Source organism: Pezoporus wallicus, unplaced genomic scaffold (genome assembly GCF_028554395.1).
Source record: "Pezoporus wallicus isolate ANWC-B61680 ecotype Strahan unplaced genomic scaffold, APGP_CSIRO_Pwel_v1 contig_2908, whole genome shotgun sequence".
Lineage (NCBI taxonomy): Eukaryota > Metazoa > Chordata > Aves > Psittaciformes > Psittacidae > Pezoporus > Pezoporus wallicus.
This window is the reverse complement of record NW_026642179.1, coordinates 4,493,655-4,514,147: the sequence shown is the minus strand read 5'-3', so window position 1 is coordinate 4,514,147 and position 20,493 is coordinate 4,493,655. Positions and strand designations below refer to the sequence as shown.

At 39.0% G+C, this 20,493-nt stretch overlaps 1 protein-coding gene across 4 annotated transcripts in view; it reads left to right on the top strand.

The window, feature by feature from the left end:
- Positions 1 to 20,493, top strand: part of ADIPOR2 (adiponectin receptor 2) — a 44,762-nt gene that overhangs the window by 11,847 nt on the left and 12,422 nt on the right. For 3 of the 4 annotated variants that reach the window (XM_057428126.1, XM_057428129.1, XM_057428127.1), the window contains exon 2: positions 10,511 to 10,746. In XM_057428126.1, coding sequence (XP_057284109.1) covers positions 10,579 to 10,746 — 168 coding nt within the window. In that variant the 5' untranslated portion in view covers positions 10,511 to 10,578. Of the gene's footprint in view, positions 1 to 3,299; positions 3,460 to 10,510; positions 10,747 to 20,493 lie in introns of those variants that run through there. The other variant, XM_057428128.1, reaches the window with a different exon arrangement.

The window sequence follows — 20,493 nt, the reverse complement described above, 5'->3', positions numbered from 1 at the left end:
CTAGCTGGTACTACTAACATGGTAAAAATAGACACCAGACTTTGTATTTCATAAATGCAAGGCATTTGTCACTTTGTACTCTTGTTTCTTTAGCTACAGCTGCTTGCTTGCCTACATAGGTCAGGGCTTGCCTGGTTATCTGGACAGGTCAGTTGTCCTTCAGGACTTCTCCTCTCCTTCACTTTTTTCTAACATAATAAATTTGCTACACTGATTATTAATTTGTTAGGACTTCCAAATCTGTCAGTGTCTGCTTTTTTCATGCATGTCACAACTGTGCTGCCAGTACTGGAAGAACCTTTCATAATAGTATACCTGGGGATATTACAAGTGGATAAGGCACTGTTTATGCTCTGTTTCTATCTGACCCTTGTATAGAGTTATCAGCTAGGTTTCCAAGTACATCTTTGGCATACAGATTAGTGGTTGAGCTCCTATATGTAGCACTCGGTCTCAACCAAGAAGCTTGGCCTGTGTTTTTTCAGTACTGATGACAGCTGTCAGACTGTGCACATGAGATGAATCTGAAGAGATGTTGCCTCTCAAGTCACAGTGACGGACATCCTCGTTAGTCTGTGCATCAAAATTACGCTAGCATATTTTTCTTACAGAGAAAAGACACAAGAAGGAGATCCCTTATTTGCTAACTCCATTGACAGTAGGTGTTGTTTCAGCATAAGGTATCTTTTCTTTTTTACAAAATAATTTATCTGAATAGTAAAAACTTGTATTCACAGCCCTTACAGATGCAGTTGGGCTAGGGTAAGGGTATTTGAGAACTAGAACAAATAGTTTGCTGACCCAGTTTTTGCTCTCAGCTAATGTTCCTCTGTCTGGGCCCTTGTTCAGGAAATCAAACCAAATTCCTACCCCCTACCCTTCTTACTCTTTAGAGTGTGGATACTTATCAACTTGCCCATATTTCCTTCCTGTTCTTAGGGTTCCTTAAAGAAATTGAGTGTCTTCTGTAATGTCTACAACTCCTTCCTGCAAACAGAACGTGCAGTGACTGCTTAGCTCACTGTTTCTCTGTGTTTACGTATTCATACATACACGTATGAAAGACCCTTTGATACGAAACATCATTGTCCAGGTCACCCTGGCATGAAGAATTCCCTCTGGAGAAGGAATGTGTTACAAGTTCAGACTGCCCACTTAGTTGCTTTCCCTGGAACTGTTTAAGATATTGCTATTATACTGTAATTTTCCTGTAATGTTTTAAAGACTAACATGACTAAATACAAAATGGGAGAAGGACTGAAGGACTCCATCCAAGTTGTCGCATTTTTGTTTAGGGGCAAAGAGGAAGCTTCCCTTGCATGTTTCTGGGTGTTGCAAACCTCCTTATGATTCCAGGTTCCTGAGCAGAGCTGTGTAAAGGATCCTGGAGGCGTCCTCTCTTTTCTGCCGTCTTGTGCCTTGTGGTGACCTGTATAGGTCTGAAGATAGCCAGCAGTGCTTTGTTGTCATATGTAGCCATTGTACTTAGTGCAAGTGCTTCACACAATAGTCTTGTGTTTTCTTTTATGAATTTTATAATTATGGTAAATACTGTATTCTGTCTATGATAAAGGTGACCTGGATGTCTAACTCCAACTTTTTCTGCTTTATGTGAGATTATGGTTTTATTCCTGTATTGTAAGTTCAGGTTAGATATAAGGAAGAAGTTCTTTACTGTGAGGGTGGTGAGGCCCTGGAATGGGTTGCCCAAGGAAGTGGTAAATGCTCCATCTCTGGCAGTATTCAAGGCCAGGCTGGACAGAGCCTTGGGCAACATCGTCTAGTGTGAGGTGACCCTGCTCGTGGCAGGGGGGTTGGAACTGGATGGTCTTAAGGTCCTTTCCAACCCTAAGTGTTATTCTATGATTTTTATAAATATTGTAAATATTGTCTGTTTCCTTTGAAGACTTTTTTGCTTAGTCTCCTGTTGTCAATATCTCTTATGTTGTGAGTTATCCAAATAGTTTGACATAACAAAATAATCTTTGTTTTCCTTTAATGGTGTTGTTATTCATCCAGTGTTACAGCCACTACCTCATCTAACCAAACAAGCAGTGTAGCTCTGAGTGGATTGGAATTACATGCTTCAAAGCAAGGACAGTATATTTTTCACTGAAAGTATGTAGATGTGAAGGACTTGTTATTGCCACAGCTTATTTACAGCATTTTTTTAGGGTTTGGGGTTGGAAGAGACAAAGATTCTTCCCTCCCTCACAGTGGCCATCTGAATAAGTCAATAAGTGATATTAAGTCATGGAAAATACCTAATATGTATATTCCCAAAATGCTTCCTGGTTACATGAAAATTAACTTGTAGCATGTTTATGGTCTTAAACTGTTTCAAACTTAAAATTTACACTAGCATAACTACTGATTAGACTGCAGGCTGCAGCTATACTAGCAAAAACCTCCGCAGGGAACACAGTTACACTAGCAAAAAGTGTTATGCCAAGATGTTCAAACAAAAACCAGCAAAATATCTTTGCACATGTCTTGGTTTAGGTCCTGTATGTAGCTAATAAAGCCCTACTTAAAGGGCTTGCATGTAGATGGGTAATAAGTTTGGCTCTTCAGTAACATTAGAGTATCACAAGTAGGCCATGAGTGTTTTCCCATACCTCATTAGTTACAGTACAGTAGAAGTAAAAGATAAAATCTACATCAGTGATGTATTCTGATATGAGTGTTCTTGGTCTTTTCTCAGAATTTGAGATTATTTCAAACAATATTACCAGGAAAGAAATCTTTATCTGAAAGAGTAGCATTAAATGGTAGAGGAGACTAAAAGTTCACTTCAGCTTATTTCTTAACTCTCAATGATTATGTCTTGGAAAACAAATTATTCTCTGGCTATTGCGTTAAGGAAGTGAAGATATGTAGTTAATACGTAGCTTCACCTGGTCTTATCTAGAGCTTCAGCCATTTGACTAAATCTCTTTCTGGCTGACATAGGTTGGGTGCAGTCTAGTTACAGTAGATCTGCCTCTCCTGCTTAAGTTTTGGTTAAGAAAGAATCTGAAAAAGATGTTGCACTGCTTTTTGGATCTTAGACTGACATGATGCTGTGGGTGTCAATGTTATTCCTACAATGTTCTTATAATACTTTTGCTACAGAAAAATAGCAGATTTTTAGAGCTGCCTGACTTGCGGCAAAACAACATTATGGTTTGTGAGGAGAGGAATATATGCTGTTTTCAACTGAAGAAATGCTGTTGTTGAGCATAAGGAGTAAGTTTTCTTTGTCCTTATTTTTTACATATACAGGAATGCAAACATTTTATAGACCAAACCTTTCAGCCACAAAATAAAACACTGTGAGCAAGCTCACAGCCTCATGAGTAAAGCTTATCAGCAAAACTAAAGAGCAGATACTTCCAAAAACTGGAAAGAGTGTGATGGTCAGCTTTCTGCAGTCAAGCTTCTGAGATCCCAACCGCTGTATTAAAATCGGTAATCTTGGTGAGGTTTTTGGTTTGCTATGCTAGGTAATAATCAGCCAATCAACATGTCATAATAAAGGCCATGGTATGTGACAATTAAAGGCTTGAGCCAAGAAATAACTGTCAGTCCTTAATAGGTTAGGAAAATACTGCCCATAAAATACAGAGAGAATCAAAATTTTTAGGTGTGTGGTCATGCCCTTTCTGTCACGTTGTCTCTGATAGTGAATTGAGCCATGAGAAGTGGGACTGTTTGAAGCCCACCCAGGGACAAGTGGGGCTGCCCTGTCTTGGTGCCAACCAGCCCTTGAATCTGCGCAGTGATGGCGCCTAAATGAAGAGATGTCCAAGCAAGCCAATAAGAAGCACTGAAGGCAATTGTCTTAGTGCTTTCCTGCTTTAAGTTTGCAGCCTGAAATGTGCGTATTCCTCTTTGATTTTAAAAGCAGGGTGGTAGCATTGTTTTGTACTGCTGCTCCGGTCCTTGAAGCATTTTCTTGAGTTGTGAAAGATCTCGGTTCAGTTTCTAGGAAGGTTCAAACTTATGCTTCCTCAGAAGAGAGTGTTGCACCTGCCAGGGCAGAGGAATGTTTGCTTTCTTCATTGCTGCTGTTGATTTTGGTGCCATTTACATTCTCATGCAATAATATCCTCTGTGTAGAGGAGTTAAATGGATACAACTTCAGTTTAGTAGTCTAGCTCTGGATTTTAGTGCCTGCTCCAGAGACTTTGGTTTCCTCATCTTTACCCAGCAGTTCTGTGAAGTGGATGTCCTTGAGGCAGTAGTTAAAAGGAGGTGTAAGTTTTCACTGAAGGGGAAAGTAACGTCTCACTTCAGTCTTTCAGTTTTAGACAGTCTGTGATCCGAAGTGTTACTAACAAAAAACAAGTGCATCTTTTTGTTGTTGGCAACCATGAAGTAAGTTGGTATGAGTTAGTAACATGCCATAGAAATAAAATCATAAATGGGCACAACGATGGAACGTTTCTCATTTGGAGAAACTAAGCCATTTAATGAAAATGAATCAGAAGCAAGCTTTCCAGGTCTGGGCTGTGGATTCTTATGGAATGTGGTGTGAAAAGAACTTGAACTTCTGTTCCTCTTTTTACTGCTTTTGAGACAATTCTCTTGGTTTTGTTTATTGAAGTGTAACACTGTTTTACAGCAGTCATCCAGTCTGTAACAACTGGGCGTTGTGTGCTGGGGGTGGGCCAACCTCTGATGTAAAACTTAACCCAGTTACAAAACTGGGGTCCAATTTGCAGTACAAATTGGACAAATGTTGTAACAATGCAATGGGATCCTCTGAAATGGAAGCATTACGTTAATGTAGGCAGGCTGCTGTCTTGTTCCCTTTCTTTGGATCCAGATGTATCAGAACGTGCTTGATTGTTTGACTCTGCAGCCTGCTGTGATATAGCTTAGGCTGAAGTGTTCAGTGACAGTTTACAAGTTGCAAAGACAGCTTTTTGGCCACTGACCCTCTGCGGGAGCCTAATCTTTGTTTTGTAGATGTCTCTTTATCTAGGGAAATTACATCTAAGAGAAGAGGCGCTGGATTGCTTCCTCATTGTTCCTCATTGTTAAAGATGACCTCCAAAGAATTTTTACAGCCCAATTCATACTTTTCCTTTAGGGTACTTTGAGAAAGCAAGGTTTTTAGTGATTTCCCCCCCCCCCCCCTTCATACATGCCCTTGTTTGCTTTGTTTTTTGGAGAGTATTTGGAATATTGCTGTGGGTGTTTAACTCTTTAATTGAAAAAGACAGCTCAATTACTGAAGGACTCGGTGTGTGTGAGTATAAAAATTCCTTATTTAAAGTTACACTATCAGATCTTTCAATACTACTGTTAACTTTTTAGCTCTGGCTTTCTAATGTAGGGACAACTCTCACGCCTACTTAAATATAAAACCTACTTAAAATGTATGGATTTTTTATCTCTTCTGCTTTGCTCTATGCATAATGAAAAAAGCAGCCAAGCAGTGGGTACCCCATGTAGTTAATAAGTGACCCAGCTAGGCTACCTGTATGGGTTACATGCAACAGCAGTCTTAACTCATGTGACATAGTGTTTGCTGTCTGACTTCTTCCTCTTTTCCTTACCCAAACTGTATACGCCTGCCTTGAAACAGTGCCGGTGCTTGCCTGATTTCCTTGGTAAATGGACCAGCTGTCACATAGGCAGAAAGTCAAAGATGACTGCTCCCCCAAGCCCCAAAGCATGAAACCCAACACCTTGCCAACAGCTCACTGATGATGAACAAAATTGAGCAGCAGTACTGATGCTAGGGAGTAAGGGAACCAGATGGGTGATAGGATGATGCCAGTGTCACCTGAGAATAATTTAAGGTTTTGTGTGATGTTACTGAATACTGTTGGTGGGGGGGGACTTTGACCCAACCTCCATACCAGGAGACAGAACTAGAAACACAATGTGCCAAGAAAGCTGCGTTTTTGTTTAGCATACGTTATTTCAGATGAGATAGCCAGAATTAAGTATTTTATAGGCAAGAAGTTCTCTTCCGTCACCCCATGTAAGGTGTGTTCTTACCACAGTCTGGTCATGGGTAGCTCATGTTGCGCTTTGCCACTTGCACCTGTGCTAGCAGTTCTTGAAATGGAGTTTTGCCTGGTTTGTTACTAATGCCTAGTCTAAACAACTTTGGATTTGGTAAAGTTACTCAGCATAAGTAGTTTACTGCTCAGTTAGCTTTGATGTTCTGCTGGCATGGATATAGCTAACTAGCTAGTGATGCGGTTGTAGCTGTGATGATATATGGACACAAGGCAAGTTTATAGATTGAGATAGTATCTCTTACAATAATTTTCAAACAGTCAAACCCTTTGTTAAATATTAATGAATGTTCTGAGAAATGATGTAGCCTGAAATTGTCATGATGACTTTTTGTTCTTTTGATAACTAAGCTTTCTTAGGAGAATGAGCTATCTTATGAAAATTTGTCCAATGTATAGACATAGCTTGTGCTAGTTTAATGGGTGCTTTAAAGAGGATTAGAAAGGAAGGAGCGTACAGTGGATGCCATTGCCTTAGTGACCAGGAAAGTTTCTATCAAAAAGGCTGTTGAGTAAGTGAGAGGGGAATGGAAGGGGATACAGTTTTCATTCTTCTTCCAAATACCAGCTACAGATAGAATACAGTACCTCTGAAGGGATCTTTCTTGTGCTGCTTAAAGGAGGAATATTCTGAGAAGAGTTGAATGCTGGAGAGATTGCTTTCCTTAAGGGTAGTGGGAGGTAGTTTGACTGTCCAGGACTCTGTTTTATCCTAAAAAGGGAACAAAAGATTTCTTAAATTTAACTGCAAACACCACCATTAGTGTGGTTTCTTTCTTTTGCTGCTGTGTGGCTTAGATGGAAAACTAGCCCTTGTGTCAGGTAAATTCTGGGAGGTTAGAAGGGTTGTATCACTTATCCTGGGGAATAACCAGGAAGATCATACAAGGAATAGTAGCATCATCTTGTGGTGCTTAAGTTTGTGTGACTACTCTTTCCTTGTCATCTTGAGGAGTGAAGCAGTGTCCTAAATATGCTGTACTTGTAGATGCTGACTCTTCTGATGTTGCACAATTGCGGTGAAGTGCTGAAGTAGTACTGCCTTCTGATTCTCTTTTCAGAAAGGTTACAAGTGACTGTCTACAGCCTGAAACTGGTACTCACTCTCCTCACTGTGGGGTTGACTTCTGAACTGGGATGGAGTGAGCACCTGGGGGTGATAACTGCTTAGGCTGTTACAGGTTCTGTGGTGGCAACAGCCTATTAAGTCAACTAATGGAGTGCTACATTTTGTATTTATAGGCTATGTTTAGAACTATGATAGCATTAAATTGGCAACTCCTTTCTAAAAGCTGACTTAGCCTTTAGATGGTTTTTGTATTTAAAAAACAAACAAACCGAACTCTGTAGAAGCTTTTCCCAGCTGATTTAAAACATGGCAGGAACTTGCTGATTGATCTAGATGCTGATATTATGCTTAGTATATATGCAATCAGTAAGTAGATTTTCAGTTGTACATGCCAGCTTCCTCTTTAAATGAAATCTAGTCTTAATGAAAGCTTTTAGTGTGTTGCATGCTACAAAAAAAGTTAAATGACTTATATGTGACATTTATAATCTCAGCGAAACACAAAACAATGTCTTCCAAGACCTCAAGTGTCTGTAGCTTTCCATTTTCTAGTTTTTGTTTTCATAAGCTGCCTAGTCTTAGAGACAGAACACCTGTTTGCTGCATTTCAACCATTGTGGCTCCCTATTCTCTTAGGAAAAGGTCATCCTATAGCAGTTTTCTATTGGCAACTCCATGTTGCAGTCAGGCATGTGTCTTTGGCTTTTGTGGTACATTTTTACCTTTTTTTAAAAGGACTAAAATCCAGTAGTGAGGCTTCTGGACTATGTTTTGGCTTGCTTACCTTTACGTGCTCAGTAAGGGCAAGCATATTTAGGCCTAAAAGGATCCTTCATGAAGGACAACGTGAAAACATCTTAGTTCATTGAGCAATTCCACTATGATTTCAAGAAATGACAACTTCTATTTCTTCAGAGCTGTAGAGTTCAGCTACTGCTGAATGCACATCTATCTCACTCACTGGAGGTGAAATGCATCTTTTATGTTTAACCTTAGTGATTGCTTGGCAGTGAGTATGGTGAAATGAATCTTCAAGGCCTGATTTTAGTGCCTGTCTCTTGGCACTCTTCTTGTATTAGAAGAGCTTTTCACAAGTATCTTGGCTAAATGTGGTTAAGCCTGTTGTGTTGGTTGTTACATTGGCTCCTGCTGTGTCATAGAGGTAATGTAAGGACATTCTGTTAGGCAATATAGCAGATAATGCAGCACACAATGGCAATTCTATTGCTTAAAGCTGGTAGAAAGAAAAACTAGTAAAACTTGCTGGTTAAATGTCTAATGCAAAATGAGCAATCTGTGAAACTAACTATTGCTGTTTCAACTAACTACCTGTTTGAAACGTTGTGTGGAATAGCAGATAGGGGTGTGTAACTTGTTTACAAACAGCTACTCTGATTACGTGCATCTTTTTATTTCAGCCATAGCTTCAGATTGGTACAATGTAGTGTATTGAAATTAGACTCTTAGAAGTTGCCTTTTAAATTAAACATTCAGCTCCATTTCAAACTGCAGTTCTTATTGCATAGTTTTCTTTCCTCCCTAGATCAGTTTTGCCAAATGGCACTGAGATGATGTCTTCGTGCTTCTCACATAAAAATAGAATTGGCTGCTTGAAATATGGCAAAAACAGTCAAGATTTCAGTTGTTCTATGGCTTTCTAAATATTTGTTCTTGGTCCTAAAATCTACTTGCTCAACTTCTTCATTTGGCTTCCTGTGTAATGTTGTTAAACCTTGGCTTGATTCTCATGGGGTGGTAGTCCTGTGGCACTTGTGTTTATCAAGTAAACAGCTGTGGCCATTTTAGATGTTACTTCCCAGATGGAGGTTACTGACCCTGTAGTGAAGTTAGCAGGAAGGTGTGCATACCATCTGTTTGGCTGTCATATTGTAAACTTACCTTCTTGGGTGATTAAAGCAGTGTGCCATACTGAACTCGGACAGCTGAGGCATCATTTGTTCTGCAAAGTCTGTTACCTGCTCATTAGCAGCTCTCTCCTATGGGGATTGCCAGGCAGTTGAGGGGATATAATCTTACAAACTGCTGCAGCAAAATTAAGTTTAGCACATTTGTCAGAGCTGAGAATCATCTCACAGTTATATGTAAATGAGATTAGTCCCTGAAAGGAACGTTATTTGTTGGCTTTTTTGAGGTGACATTTTATTACTAGACTGCCAATCTCAATCCCCCATCTTATATTTTTTTAATTTGCTTTCCTACATTATGACAAGGTTCAACATCTTTCATTGGGCACTAAAATTCCAATCTAATCATGCTCCCTGGCAAGTTAAAACTTGTTAGATGAGTTATCTTAATGTTACGTGTTAGTCACATCCAACTGCTTAGATGCTACAGTAATAAGACATGAAGTGATCAGGACAAAGTGAATAGGTTCTCATTCAGAGTGATTCCGAAGCCTCAGCTGAATGCTAATTCATTCTAATAGTTTCTGGCACTCTGACTGCAGAGTGCTCTGCCTGTTGTGCCTCCCAAGGCTACCAGTGTCAAACAGGTATCTCTCAGCTGATTAGCAAGGTGACCGCCCCATAGTGGTCTACAAAATGAGTAGGTAACCAATAATATTGTTGGATGAGGGCTCAGGTTAACAGGTAATAAGGTAATTTTCTGCAAATTTAATTAAACTTTAGAATCTTGAGTTAAATTTACCCCACATCCTTAATGTCATAAGCATAAAATAGTTTTCTGAGTAGAAAGCATAGGCTATGGTTTTTTATCATTTTCTGATTGCTGTGATGAAATGAATGGTGTTTAAATCTGTCTGGTCTAATTCCTTATCCAAGTAAGTGTAGACCCATTTCTACCAGCAATTTTGAACGTGTTCATTTAAGCAACAGAAACATAATCACTGTGTGTACTATTACTCTCATTGCAGTCTGTCTGAAGTTGGTTGTTGCTTGAGCTCTGCTTGCTTGCTATTATCTGAGCAGCTGTACTAGTACTTAGTGTTCTAGTTTTGTTGAAACTTAACCCACATGGTTGAGCTTGTATATGAGCTTCATACCCACAGGAAGTTTATAGTTATAACATGCCTGTTATAAGTAGTTAATTTTTACATGGTATCAGCAGCCAAGTGTTCACAAGCTTGTAAAAATAAAAATAATTTACAAAAACACCGTGCTTTTGTGATTTTATTTTTTTTTTTACTGTTTTGTGGAGCTCACTTTCTGTTATCTAAGTTGTGTTTAACTTGTGTTAGCTTATGAAAGTATTATTGATCACAAGATAGGAATGTACTGTCCAGCAGTTTAGAAGTATGTATCACTGATTCCGTGCAAGTTTGTGCACATACAAAAGCAGATATCCTAGGTGTTCGGGAGTTTTTAAAAGCTTGCTTTTCTTTCAGCCAATTCTTACACTCTTCTTTTAAACTTCAGTTCAGTTATACAGACTGTTTGTCTTTCAGAGCCAGTACATAAACAGTCAAACTGAACCAAGAGGAAAGAGAATATTTGAGAAGGCTCCCAGCATCTCATGAATGAACTAACGGAACTCGATAATGCTGGTTCTCCAGAGCCAGGTCTACGGCTCAGAAAAGGACACATGTCTGGCACTGCAGCAGCAGAAGCAGCCTTTGAAGAGGACAGGTCCGAACAGAGGCTGCTTTTAGAGGAGCCGCCACTGCCTTCTGACGAGGAAAATGTAAGTTACATGATTATCTGTTAGGCTTGCTAGGAAACATGAGTTTTGACATAAGTGCTTCAATGCTTGAAATAAGTTCCAGAAATGTCAACTGTGAGCCTACAAACTCTTTATGCCTGCTAAATAATTGTATTAAAACCAGGAAGATGCCAAAAATACTCGGTTAGATGTGTATGAACTTGGGTGAAAAGACTGGGCATAAATGCGAGTTTACGCTTTATATTAACCAGCTTTATGTTTTTTTTTTTTATTCCTTCCTCAAAGGAAAGGGACTCACACTGGTTTGTTCTCTGCCGAGACATTGCTCGTATCAAGACATTTTTGTTCTGTAACCTTCAATTAATAAGAAGCGAAAGGAGAATGTAATCTGAACCTTGGCTATCATTTTGAAGATTAGGACAGAAACATCTGTTAGCAAGCATTCTTGTTGGAAGAATGGCCATTCTGGATTAGACCAAACAAACATCCAAAGTACATGATATCTTATCTCGGACAGTAGCCAGTAACACTCATAAGGATGAGTACAGGGATGGGGAAGTATGTTGTGTTACTTCCCAAGGACACTCTCCCAGCCTGTAGTAACTGGTGGCTCACAGATATTCTGAGCTGGTGGCAGTGCGTTTGGATTTTTGGTGCATGAGCCTTTGTAAATTCTAACAGCCACAGCAACGCCCATGGTAAGGCGTTCCACAGTTTAATTAGGTGTTACACAAGGGTAGTGGCCAGGAATTGGACAAAAGTACCTTCTGGTTAGAGAGTTTCAGAACCGTGATTAATGCTTCTCCCAGGATATATACAGGTGGTTATCAGCACAGTAAAGTGGAAGAGGCATTCATCCTAAACTCACTATTAAAATTTACCATGACTTAATGATTTTAGTGTATCAGCTTAGTTACAGAAACTGTATGGTTTTATCCAGCAGCAAAAACATGCTGATGCTTCTTAACGTAGCCTTCTATGCAAAAGAATTGGGTTGTTGCTTTAACTGCATTTGCCAGAGATTCTGGGCTTGTGCATGGACCACTGTCGTGGTTCAGCTGACACAACCTTTATTAGACTGTCTTAACTTGATGAGTTTGAGCCCTATGGAATTCACTTTCAAGTGTCCTTTTAATGGAATCAGAACAGGTATTTGTGGCTAATAAGCCAAGCCAGCGCACTCTGTATGCTGCTGTAACTTCTGTAGGACATTTCTCAATATCATGATAACAGGAAATACCCAGTATTCCTATTTGCACTGTGTGAAAGGTTGTAAAATATGTATATAAAGTGCGAAGTCTTAGCACACAGCAGAATTTGCTAAGGTTGGAAAGAAGAAAAGTTGAGTTTTACTAGCAGATATTTTGAACATATATGTTTATCTGACAATGTGTTTGGGATCATCTTTTTTGAAGGTTACTTTCATTCTTGTCTCTGACTTTCCTGATTGAATAATGAGAGTTACCTGTTGCCTGCAAGTGGAATAACCCAAAGTAAAAGCCCATAATGACTGATCTGTAAATTTCTCTATGCATTTGCTTAGCTAGATAGAAATTATGTGGATGAATCAGTGTGTTTAATTTTAGAAGTGTGGAACTAAAATGGTTAAAGTACTCTCATTCTGTCTTCTTTTCAGGCATTCTTGGGATTTGTTAGCCTATTGGGGTTTCTTTGCTTTCATCCTTTCAACAAAAGTCTGCTTCTTTCGTTTTGGCTCACTACAAATATTTAGCTTTCCTGTACTTGTCTTCTCTCTTTCCCAGTTTGCTGTATGTTGCCACAGAATTTTATTTTTTTTTTTTTGCCATTTGGGCCTTGCTGTTCTGCCTTATATGGCCTTCTGCTTTTTTTACTTTCAGCATAAACTCCTATTCCTTCCTCTGTGGTTTCTTATTTTTAACGCTGTCATATCTTTAAATTTTTGTTTTCTTCTTAAGAGTTCGTTCCAAAACACTCTGCTGTTGAAAGTACCAAGATTAGCTTGCCAAATGGCCATTATTAGGTGAAATACTGCAGCATTCTAAATAATCTGTAAGAAACACTGTGCAATGTATCATCCTTTGTTTTGTATAAGCCTCAGTGCAGCTGTTACTCCAGTGCCAGCTAGAATTTACTTTTTTCTCTACTGTACATTCCGGCCAAGTGCAACTGCCTGAGTACACATAACTTATTATTAAAAAGCATGGTTTTCCTTTGGTTTTAAAGAGGCTCTTGTTTAGATCACAGTAATACAAAGTCATTGTTCTTCTGTGGATGGCAATAGTACTTGGGCATACAAGGACTTGAGTGGTGCCCATTGCATTAGTATTCCAGTGGCTAAATATAACCACTTTGAAGCTGATGATAGCAGTTGGGGGATTTCCATGCTGGAGAAGGAAAGGGGATGAGAGCTATATAGTGTCTTGGTGATAGAACAACCACGGTCATTTAATATGCTTTCAAATGCTTCTACTTAGGACAAGCTAAACATACTGACTTTCTTGAATATCATAATATAGATGTATTCTAATAGTTATTATACTTCCCCAAAATTTACTGGGCCTAATGCTGAGGTATTAGTGTGAAAATGTGTATATCCTGTGGTAATACAACATTGTTTACTTTTCCTTCTGCTTCCCTATTTATATCATTGCAGCTCCTTTATATAAAATCTGCTCCAAACTCTCCTATATAAGATTCCTTTCATTCTGCCTACTTGTATGTGCACTTTTTCGTTCACTCATAGGAGGAAGCAGTCTGAGCAATTAAGGGGTACTAGCTGCTTTTGATGAATTAATAGTCTTTTCTAAGGAGTTGTGTGCAAGCATGTCATTGTATTCAGAATAATTTTCCATCTCCCAACAGCTTGCACTGTATATTGTCCATTTCTGATTTTGATGTGCCAAAATATTGGTCCTCTGTAGAAATAAAACATCTTGGAAAAAAAAAAGAGGTGGTATTAAGAAATCAAAATTAGTCCTAGAAGTGTGGTTTTGTTTTGATTTTGTTTTTCTGAGGGTTTAGTCTCTGGCACCAGTAAACTATTTGGGTGGTTGCATAGCTGTGATCTAAAAATTACATGAAAGATCCTACTCTCTGTAAATTGTGTTATTCACTAAATACATGTGGCAAAGGTTTATTAGCTGTATGGAGCATGGTTATCCATAATAATAATAAAATAGCTGCATCCTTCTGCCAGTGCTCTTGATCTGTCAGTTATATAATGATGCTTATGAGAAGATATGGATCATTTAAAATCAATACCCTTTTACCCCTGAACCTTAGTCTATATTTTGACCCATAACTGTGTTCTCTCCTGGAGTGTATGTTCATAGATTATCCCCTCTTCCAAGTATCTGTTCTAAAGCATAGACACACATCTTGCTATCTTGTTTGAACATGCAGTTAGCGTAGCAGCAAATGAGTGGTGTACTTCTGTGCGTTTGAGAATTAGTGGCCATTTATCTGAATGTTTAAGATTTGGTGGTGAGAAAAGAATCGGGCAAGCTGCGTAATTCATCTTGTTCTTCAGCAATTTAAACTGTTTTTTCTTGCTCTAGTTTACTTGTGCTGTGCATATGCTGATAAAGCATTTTTTCAGCAGGTGCTTCCCTTCTGTAGCATGCTGGATTGCATTGGTTTGCTTTGAGACAGCATCCTTTCTCCTGTCCTAGATTTTGTGTTTTAACTGCCTTTAATTCCAGCAGTGATGGTTCCTAGAGAAATCTCTGTTACTGTGGCTTTATTAAGCTTACACAATCAAATGCTTGTTACTTCTTATAACCTGGTGAATGGGCTCTTTATGCAGCCCTAAAATTTGTGCTTGACTTTTTCCTTTTATATTTTAACCTGTCAGTGACAGGAGGTAAACCAAAGAACCATTTTATTTGCCTTTACTCCAATCATCAGGGTTTAGTGTTCCTGAATGATGAGTTCTTTCATGCAGTCGAGCTGCCTTGTGTAGTTGTCCTGTGTAGCACCAAAATGTGCCATGAAGTGGAGACCTGTTGCTGTAAAGAGTTTGATAATCTACAGGAAGTGTTTGGGGAGGAGGTGTGCCTAGCTCTCAAGCTATCTGAGTAGGCAGAAGAAAATTGGGCACATATTAATCTGGATTGCTTCTCAGGAAGCATGGGTTTTGACTTCAAGTGGAATTTACTTGACCTCTGACAAATTTCATGATATACCTGCATGTAGCTACAAGAGCATAAATACTGAAGTCACTTGAAGGAGGGAGGTGGAAGGATGTTAACATTTTCAGTCCAAAAGAAAAGTTCTAGATTAATTGAAGGTGACCAAATAACTCTAGGCTTTTAGCTTGGCTCTTACTGAGAGCCTTTTCTGTCGCAGAAATGTGTATGTATTATCTAGAGAAAGAGGGTTTGGTACTGACAGAAAGGGTGCATGTAGAGTCTTAGCTATTCAAGAGGGGGAAGTGTTGGTACTCTGCTGAGTTTGCTGCCTGCCAGCTGGTTTTGTAACCGTTGCTTGCTGTGCTGCTTGTTGAAAACTAGGAGGGGGAGGGAGTGGTTTTGTTTATAATTCACTGGCACAACAGTTTCCCTGGACAAGGGTTAGATTCCACAATTTTTGCTTTTGTTCTCCTGGAGAATCGTATCTGTCTGATGTGGGCAGCAGTGGGGGACATGACGCCTTTCACAGTGATAGAAAATAGTGCTGTACTTGTGGGTTAACTTGCATCTTTCTCCAACTGTTTTATTTTAGACCGATTGACTCTGTTCTTGTTAACTTCAGCAGCACACTTTCAGCCTCTCTCTGGTTAAGTTTTTAACAGAGCTTCTTTTTTTTTTTTATACAAGCCCAGTGTGCTTGTTTTCTTTTACTGCTGTCAGGATCCAACAATGACAGAGGAGCATAGAATGGCACATGAGAATCTTCTGTAGTAGAAGCCATTTCTGCAGGGTTTCCCTTAAAGTGTATTGAGGAGCACATGTGAGCATTTGAGGTCTTTGGTCCTTGTCAAGTACCGGGCATTGACAGAAAATCGGTAGTTGCTACTGCTTAGAGATTTAACAAACCCTTTTCATCTGAAGCTATTTAATGAGGCAGCTAGTTCTAATAAGGATGTATTAGCAAGGTTGCTGACGCCAAAAAATGACTTTGTCCCAGGACTATTTGCTAAACGAGTGTTAAATGTTAGTGCTTGTTTTTAATGAGTGCCAGCAAGCAATCACCCATGACCAGTTGTATAAAGCTGTTTCCAAGTGCTATATTAAATTGAGTGTAGCTTTTATAAGAAGGTGACCTACAAAGGAAAAATACCAAACTACAGGAACCCTCAAGTACTTAAGATTTTGGCCAATAAGCTGAAAGGGTCTTTGGCACAGTGCTAATGAAAGACTCTTTTTGGTACCGTGACAGCAAAAACAGCTTTGCACACCCTGCTTAGAGGGTGAATATAGTTAGCCTGTTGGAAACTGGTGAGTGTGTGTCTGTGTTTACAAGTCTGTCAGATTAAGAGAGAATGTAAACTCTAAATGACAAAGCTGTTATTTTAGAATAACTTGGTGTGTGCAGAGGTTGGGGGATGTCACGGGAAGTTTTCAGGTGCTGTGCTTTTCCAGTTTATTACTTACAATCCAAAGAACATAAGCTGATGAAATACCAAAAAATGTGCAATGGGATTTTAGGAGGAATGGCGTGGCAAGGCATTGCCTATCGCTGCTTTCCTGTTACGAAAGACCAGTTGATAAAAGGTCAATTGACAGAATGGGCACAAAGGAGTTGCTGAAAAAAAGCAATATGTCTAGCTGGAAGGGATGTTACAGGACTGCGCTAAGAAAAAAATAGCATTTTATAACATACTGTTGAACATAATCTTGTCCATTATGCTGAGTACTTTTCGAGTTACTGAATCTGGCATGCTCCCTCGAGAAACATTAAATGACTTGAATGCTGTGTTAAACACTATTAATCATTCATCTGATGAGGTCAAGGTAAACAACAGCAAAACCTCCAAAGTTAAGACTTTGTGACGTAAGTTACAAAGGGGGTTAGCAGTGGTATTGTAAATGCAGCAACATGTGTTTTATGACTTGTATTTTAAGAGAATTGTATATAAGTAGTAAGTCGTATAATATGCCATGACTCAGTGTTAATCAAGACGTTTCCTTTTTCTGAACTATCCTGCCTGTGTTACAGTGATGTGTTCTTACCAAGGCAGAGTTCTATCAGGACACAGATCAAGAAGAGAGTGGGCGAACATCTATCAGCAGATGAAGGAAGCAGCAGGAACATTAGAACAGATTCAGACTGCATCGCGCTTTGGAAATCGCTGTGATGGTAGCTTAGGGACACCGGTGACGTCTTGATGGTGAATCGGCATCACAAACAGTTGAGCTTTGAGACATGGGACTTTAAGTCAGAATTTAATACTACATAGGTATGTGCATCGTCAGTTTAGCCCTCAAGTAACAGAGTGATGACTCTGTCCAAAAAGGAGCCCTAACACAGATGAGTTCTACTCTTTCTGGGGTTGAGCAGACTTGTATTGCAGCTACTAGTGTTACTGGTTAACATGCACTTCTGGTTCTGCATCAAATACCAGTTTCACTGCAACCAGTGAAACTTGTCAAATTTCTGGAGGTGTCATGCTGAAAGCTGCCGAAAGTTTTGAGAATGCAGCAGCCTATTGAAGCAATCACTAGTTTAACTTTTCTTAGTGCATGCCTAGCTCCATTCCTAGGTTCCTTTCTCAGGAACACTACAAAAACAAGGACTGGAGGTCATTTGGCATCCAACTGATATGTGTCGAAAAGAAACTTGGTCTTGCACATGATCTGCAGACAGTATTTTGTAGTGAGTATCAATAAAATGAGATCTGATGCTCCCTTTTCCCTGTTGCACTAGCCTGAGCTCCTTAAGTCCCTTATCTTAACCAACTTTATTATGTGTTGGAAAGGTTACCTAGCAAAAATGTGGGCAATTAGTGTCAGATTAGTATTGGATCAGCTAATCAACCTAAGGATCAGAGGGGTGCCAGAAGCAGTGCAAAGCAAGACGGGGTGAGGAAGAAAAGGACCACTTTTAACAGAGAAAGCTTCTTGGATGGCTTCATTCAAATCTGATTTATGCTTCAGTTTGCATACTCTAATGAGTACAGATTTTATAGCAAAATCGCAGTCTCAAGTGTTGAACGGAAGCTTGCAATGTCACATGTGCAAGTAGTAGGCATGTGCCTGCTCTCAAACTTTCTACAGACCTTAAGAAGTTACACTTCTACCACTTGAAGTCCAGAGAACACAACTCTCTAGAAACCCTTTTACCACTTTTGAGGATCTTTCTTCCACCATTATGACTTGACTTCTCACAGGCATTAATAAATGATGTGTCTGTCAACAGGTTTGAGAGTGATAGTATAAAAACTGTTAATCTATGTGAGAAGGATAAGCTGTAGACAGGAGAAGTATAAGAAGATAAGAAGACAAGAGACAAGATAACAGAACAAGATAAGAGAAGTACCACATTTACTAGAGCAGGTTTTACTGCAGCTTTCTCTAACAGTCTTTGGCGATGTGATCTGACTTTTTTTTGGACCACATTCAGGCAACAAATTCTTGTACTAAATGTAAACTTTTTTTTTTAAAACTTCTGTGACATTAAAAGGTGAGATTTTAATTTTAAAATAAACTTAATAATGTGCACTGTGCAGCTGAGCTCTCGTGTTTCTTGCTCTTGTTCACTTTGGTGCTCTAAGTCTTGGTTTTAGAATTAAACCTTTTCTGTCCCTACCAAAACACACTCTGAAATTCTTGTTTAGAAGATGATCTGTCCCTGGAAGCGTGTTGCCTGGAACTCTGTACAAAGTGGCATAATTAAGTCTGATTTCTACCTCTTTACCTTCTTGTCTGTTACTGTTATCACAAAATAATCTGGAAAGCTCCCAAAATAAAGTGAATATGGATAAAGCAGTAAGACTGTTTTCTTTCAGCCATTGTAATTTGTCCTTCAGGTTTAGTTTACTTTGTGGTATCATTATTCAACTCGGGATGCATTTATATCTCTGTTGTATAATGTCCATCTCACTAGGTATGTGGACTATGTTGGTAGCTTTAAAGTTCTATGAATTTGCACAGGATAGGATTAAAATTGGAAAGACTGTTTTGCATTTCCATAGAATTAAGTGTCCAGAACCTCTGGAATGTAAGTATACAGGAGGCCTGATTTCGGATTTGTATGAAAGACTGATTCTGTGCATTGTGGCATATGTGCAGCAGAGGAATGACAATTTATGATTGCAACAAGTTTGCTTATTGCAAGTGAATGGGGGCTTTTATTGAAAGATAATCCAAAAATGCTGAAGAATTCACAGAATTATTTAGTCAAAATTTAAAAGAGGTTGAGTAAATTAGATGATGTAAAAGAACATCTGAAACATTAGCAGAGTGAAAATCCTTTTGGCCGGTGATCTAGAAAGTACAATGGCAAAATTATTCTGGAAGCTCTGCATTCAGGATATACCATACCTCATTAAAAGTGGGAGTATCAGAGTTTTGTTCTGGGCTCTCATTTCTTGTACAGTCTTAGGCAAGTAAGATTATTTACCCAATGTGTTCTCCATTTTAAAATGTGTTTCTGTGGGCAGAACTTCAAAATAGTTGAAAACGGGCCTAAAGCATACATTTGCTTATGTTATGTTCTATAATTACTCTTGAATTTCTGATAAGATCAGCCAAAGAAGAGTGAAATGGGACTCCTAAAATACAAAGGAGCTTGTCACAGTGGAAATTTTACAACAGTGTGCCTCCTGAACAGGAAAGTGGTATTTTTCCCTTTAGTCAGTTTGAAGAATCGAAGGTCAGTAGACTCCTTCAGATTTCCACATGAAAACCAGCATTGGTGTTGCGTTTAGCTCCAGCTATAGATTTCCAGCTTTTAAAAAGCACAGTTTAGTGTTGTTCCTAAAGGGATGTTTCAGGAAGGAGTCGAGAGAGGACAGACATTCCAGAACCTCATTTTGCCTCCTTAGCAAGAAAAGGACTAGGAAGCTGAGCTTCAGGTTTTTTTTCCTTGAATGCTAATTTTGCAGCTTAATGGCAGGAAGGAGATAGTAAAATAAATGCCATTTTCTGGCAGTAATCTGGACTCAGTGTGTGATACAAATTCTTTTTATCACTAAAAGAAGCTTGGTAATGATTTGTTTGTAGGCACATTGCCAAAATGCAAAGACTTTCGGGCTAGTTCATAAATAGCTGTGCTCTTCGAGCTTTGCAGTCTGTTCAAATTTAAACCTTCCCATCATTCTAGAAATGGGAGTATGTGGAGAGGGGGAAATGAACATTTTTCTGGCTTTGAGTCACTGGGCAGACTGCAGTGAATACTGGCTTTGATTCTGTAAGGGACTTTTTTCCTTCAGTCCACCCAGTTTCATAAAGTGAGGATTACTAACTTGTTCACCACATTCCAGCTGGTCAGTGTGTGGTGCTGAGAGAAGGAATTCTCGGATAGCTAGAAGACATAGCAGTGCTTTTTGTTTTAGGTACATTGGAACTTAAACACTGACCTTGCTTTTCTGTAAGGTGAGTTCCTGGAACTTAGGATTTCTTTGGTTTGCAAGATTGCAGACTATCATGAGCATCTTATCCAGACCCCTATGGCAGGAGGCTTGGGCTATGTGATCTTTCAAGGTCCCTTCCAACCCAAACTGTTATATATTTCTGTGGCCTTTATTTAATTATTTATAATTTACTATTGAAAATGGAGACTCTTAACCAGGCAGATCCATTAGTACAAAAAAAAAAAAAAACAAACAGTAAAATTGACAATGTG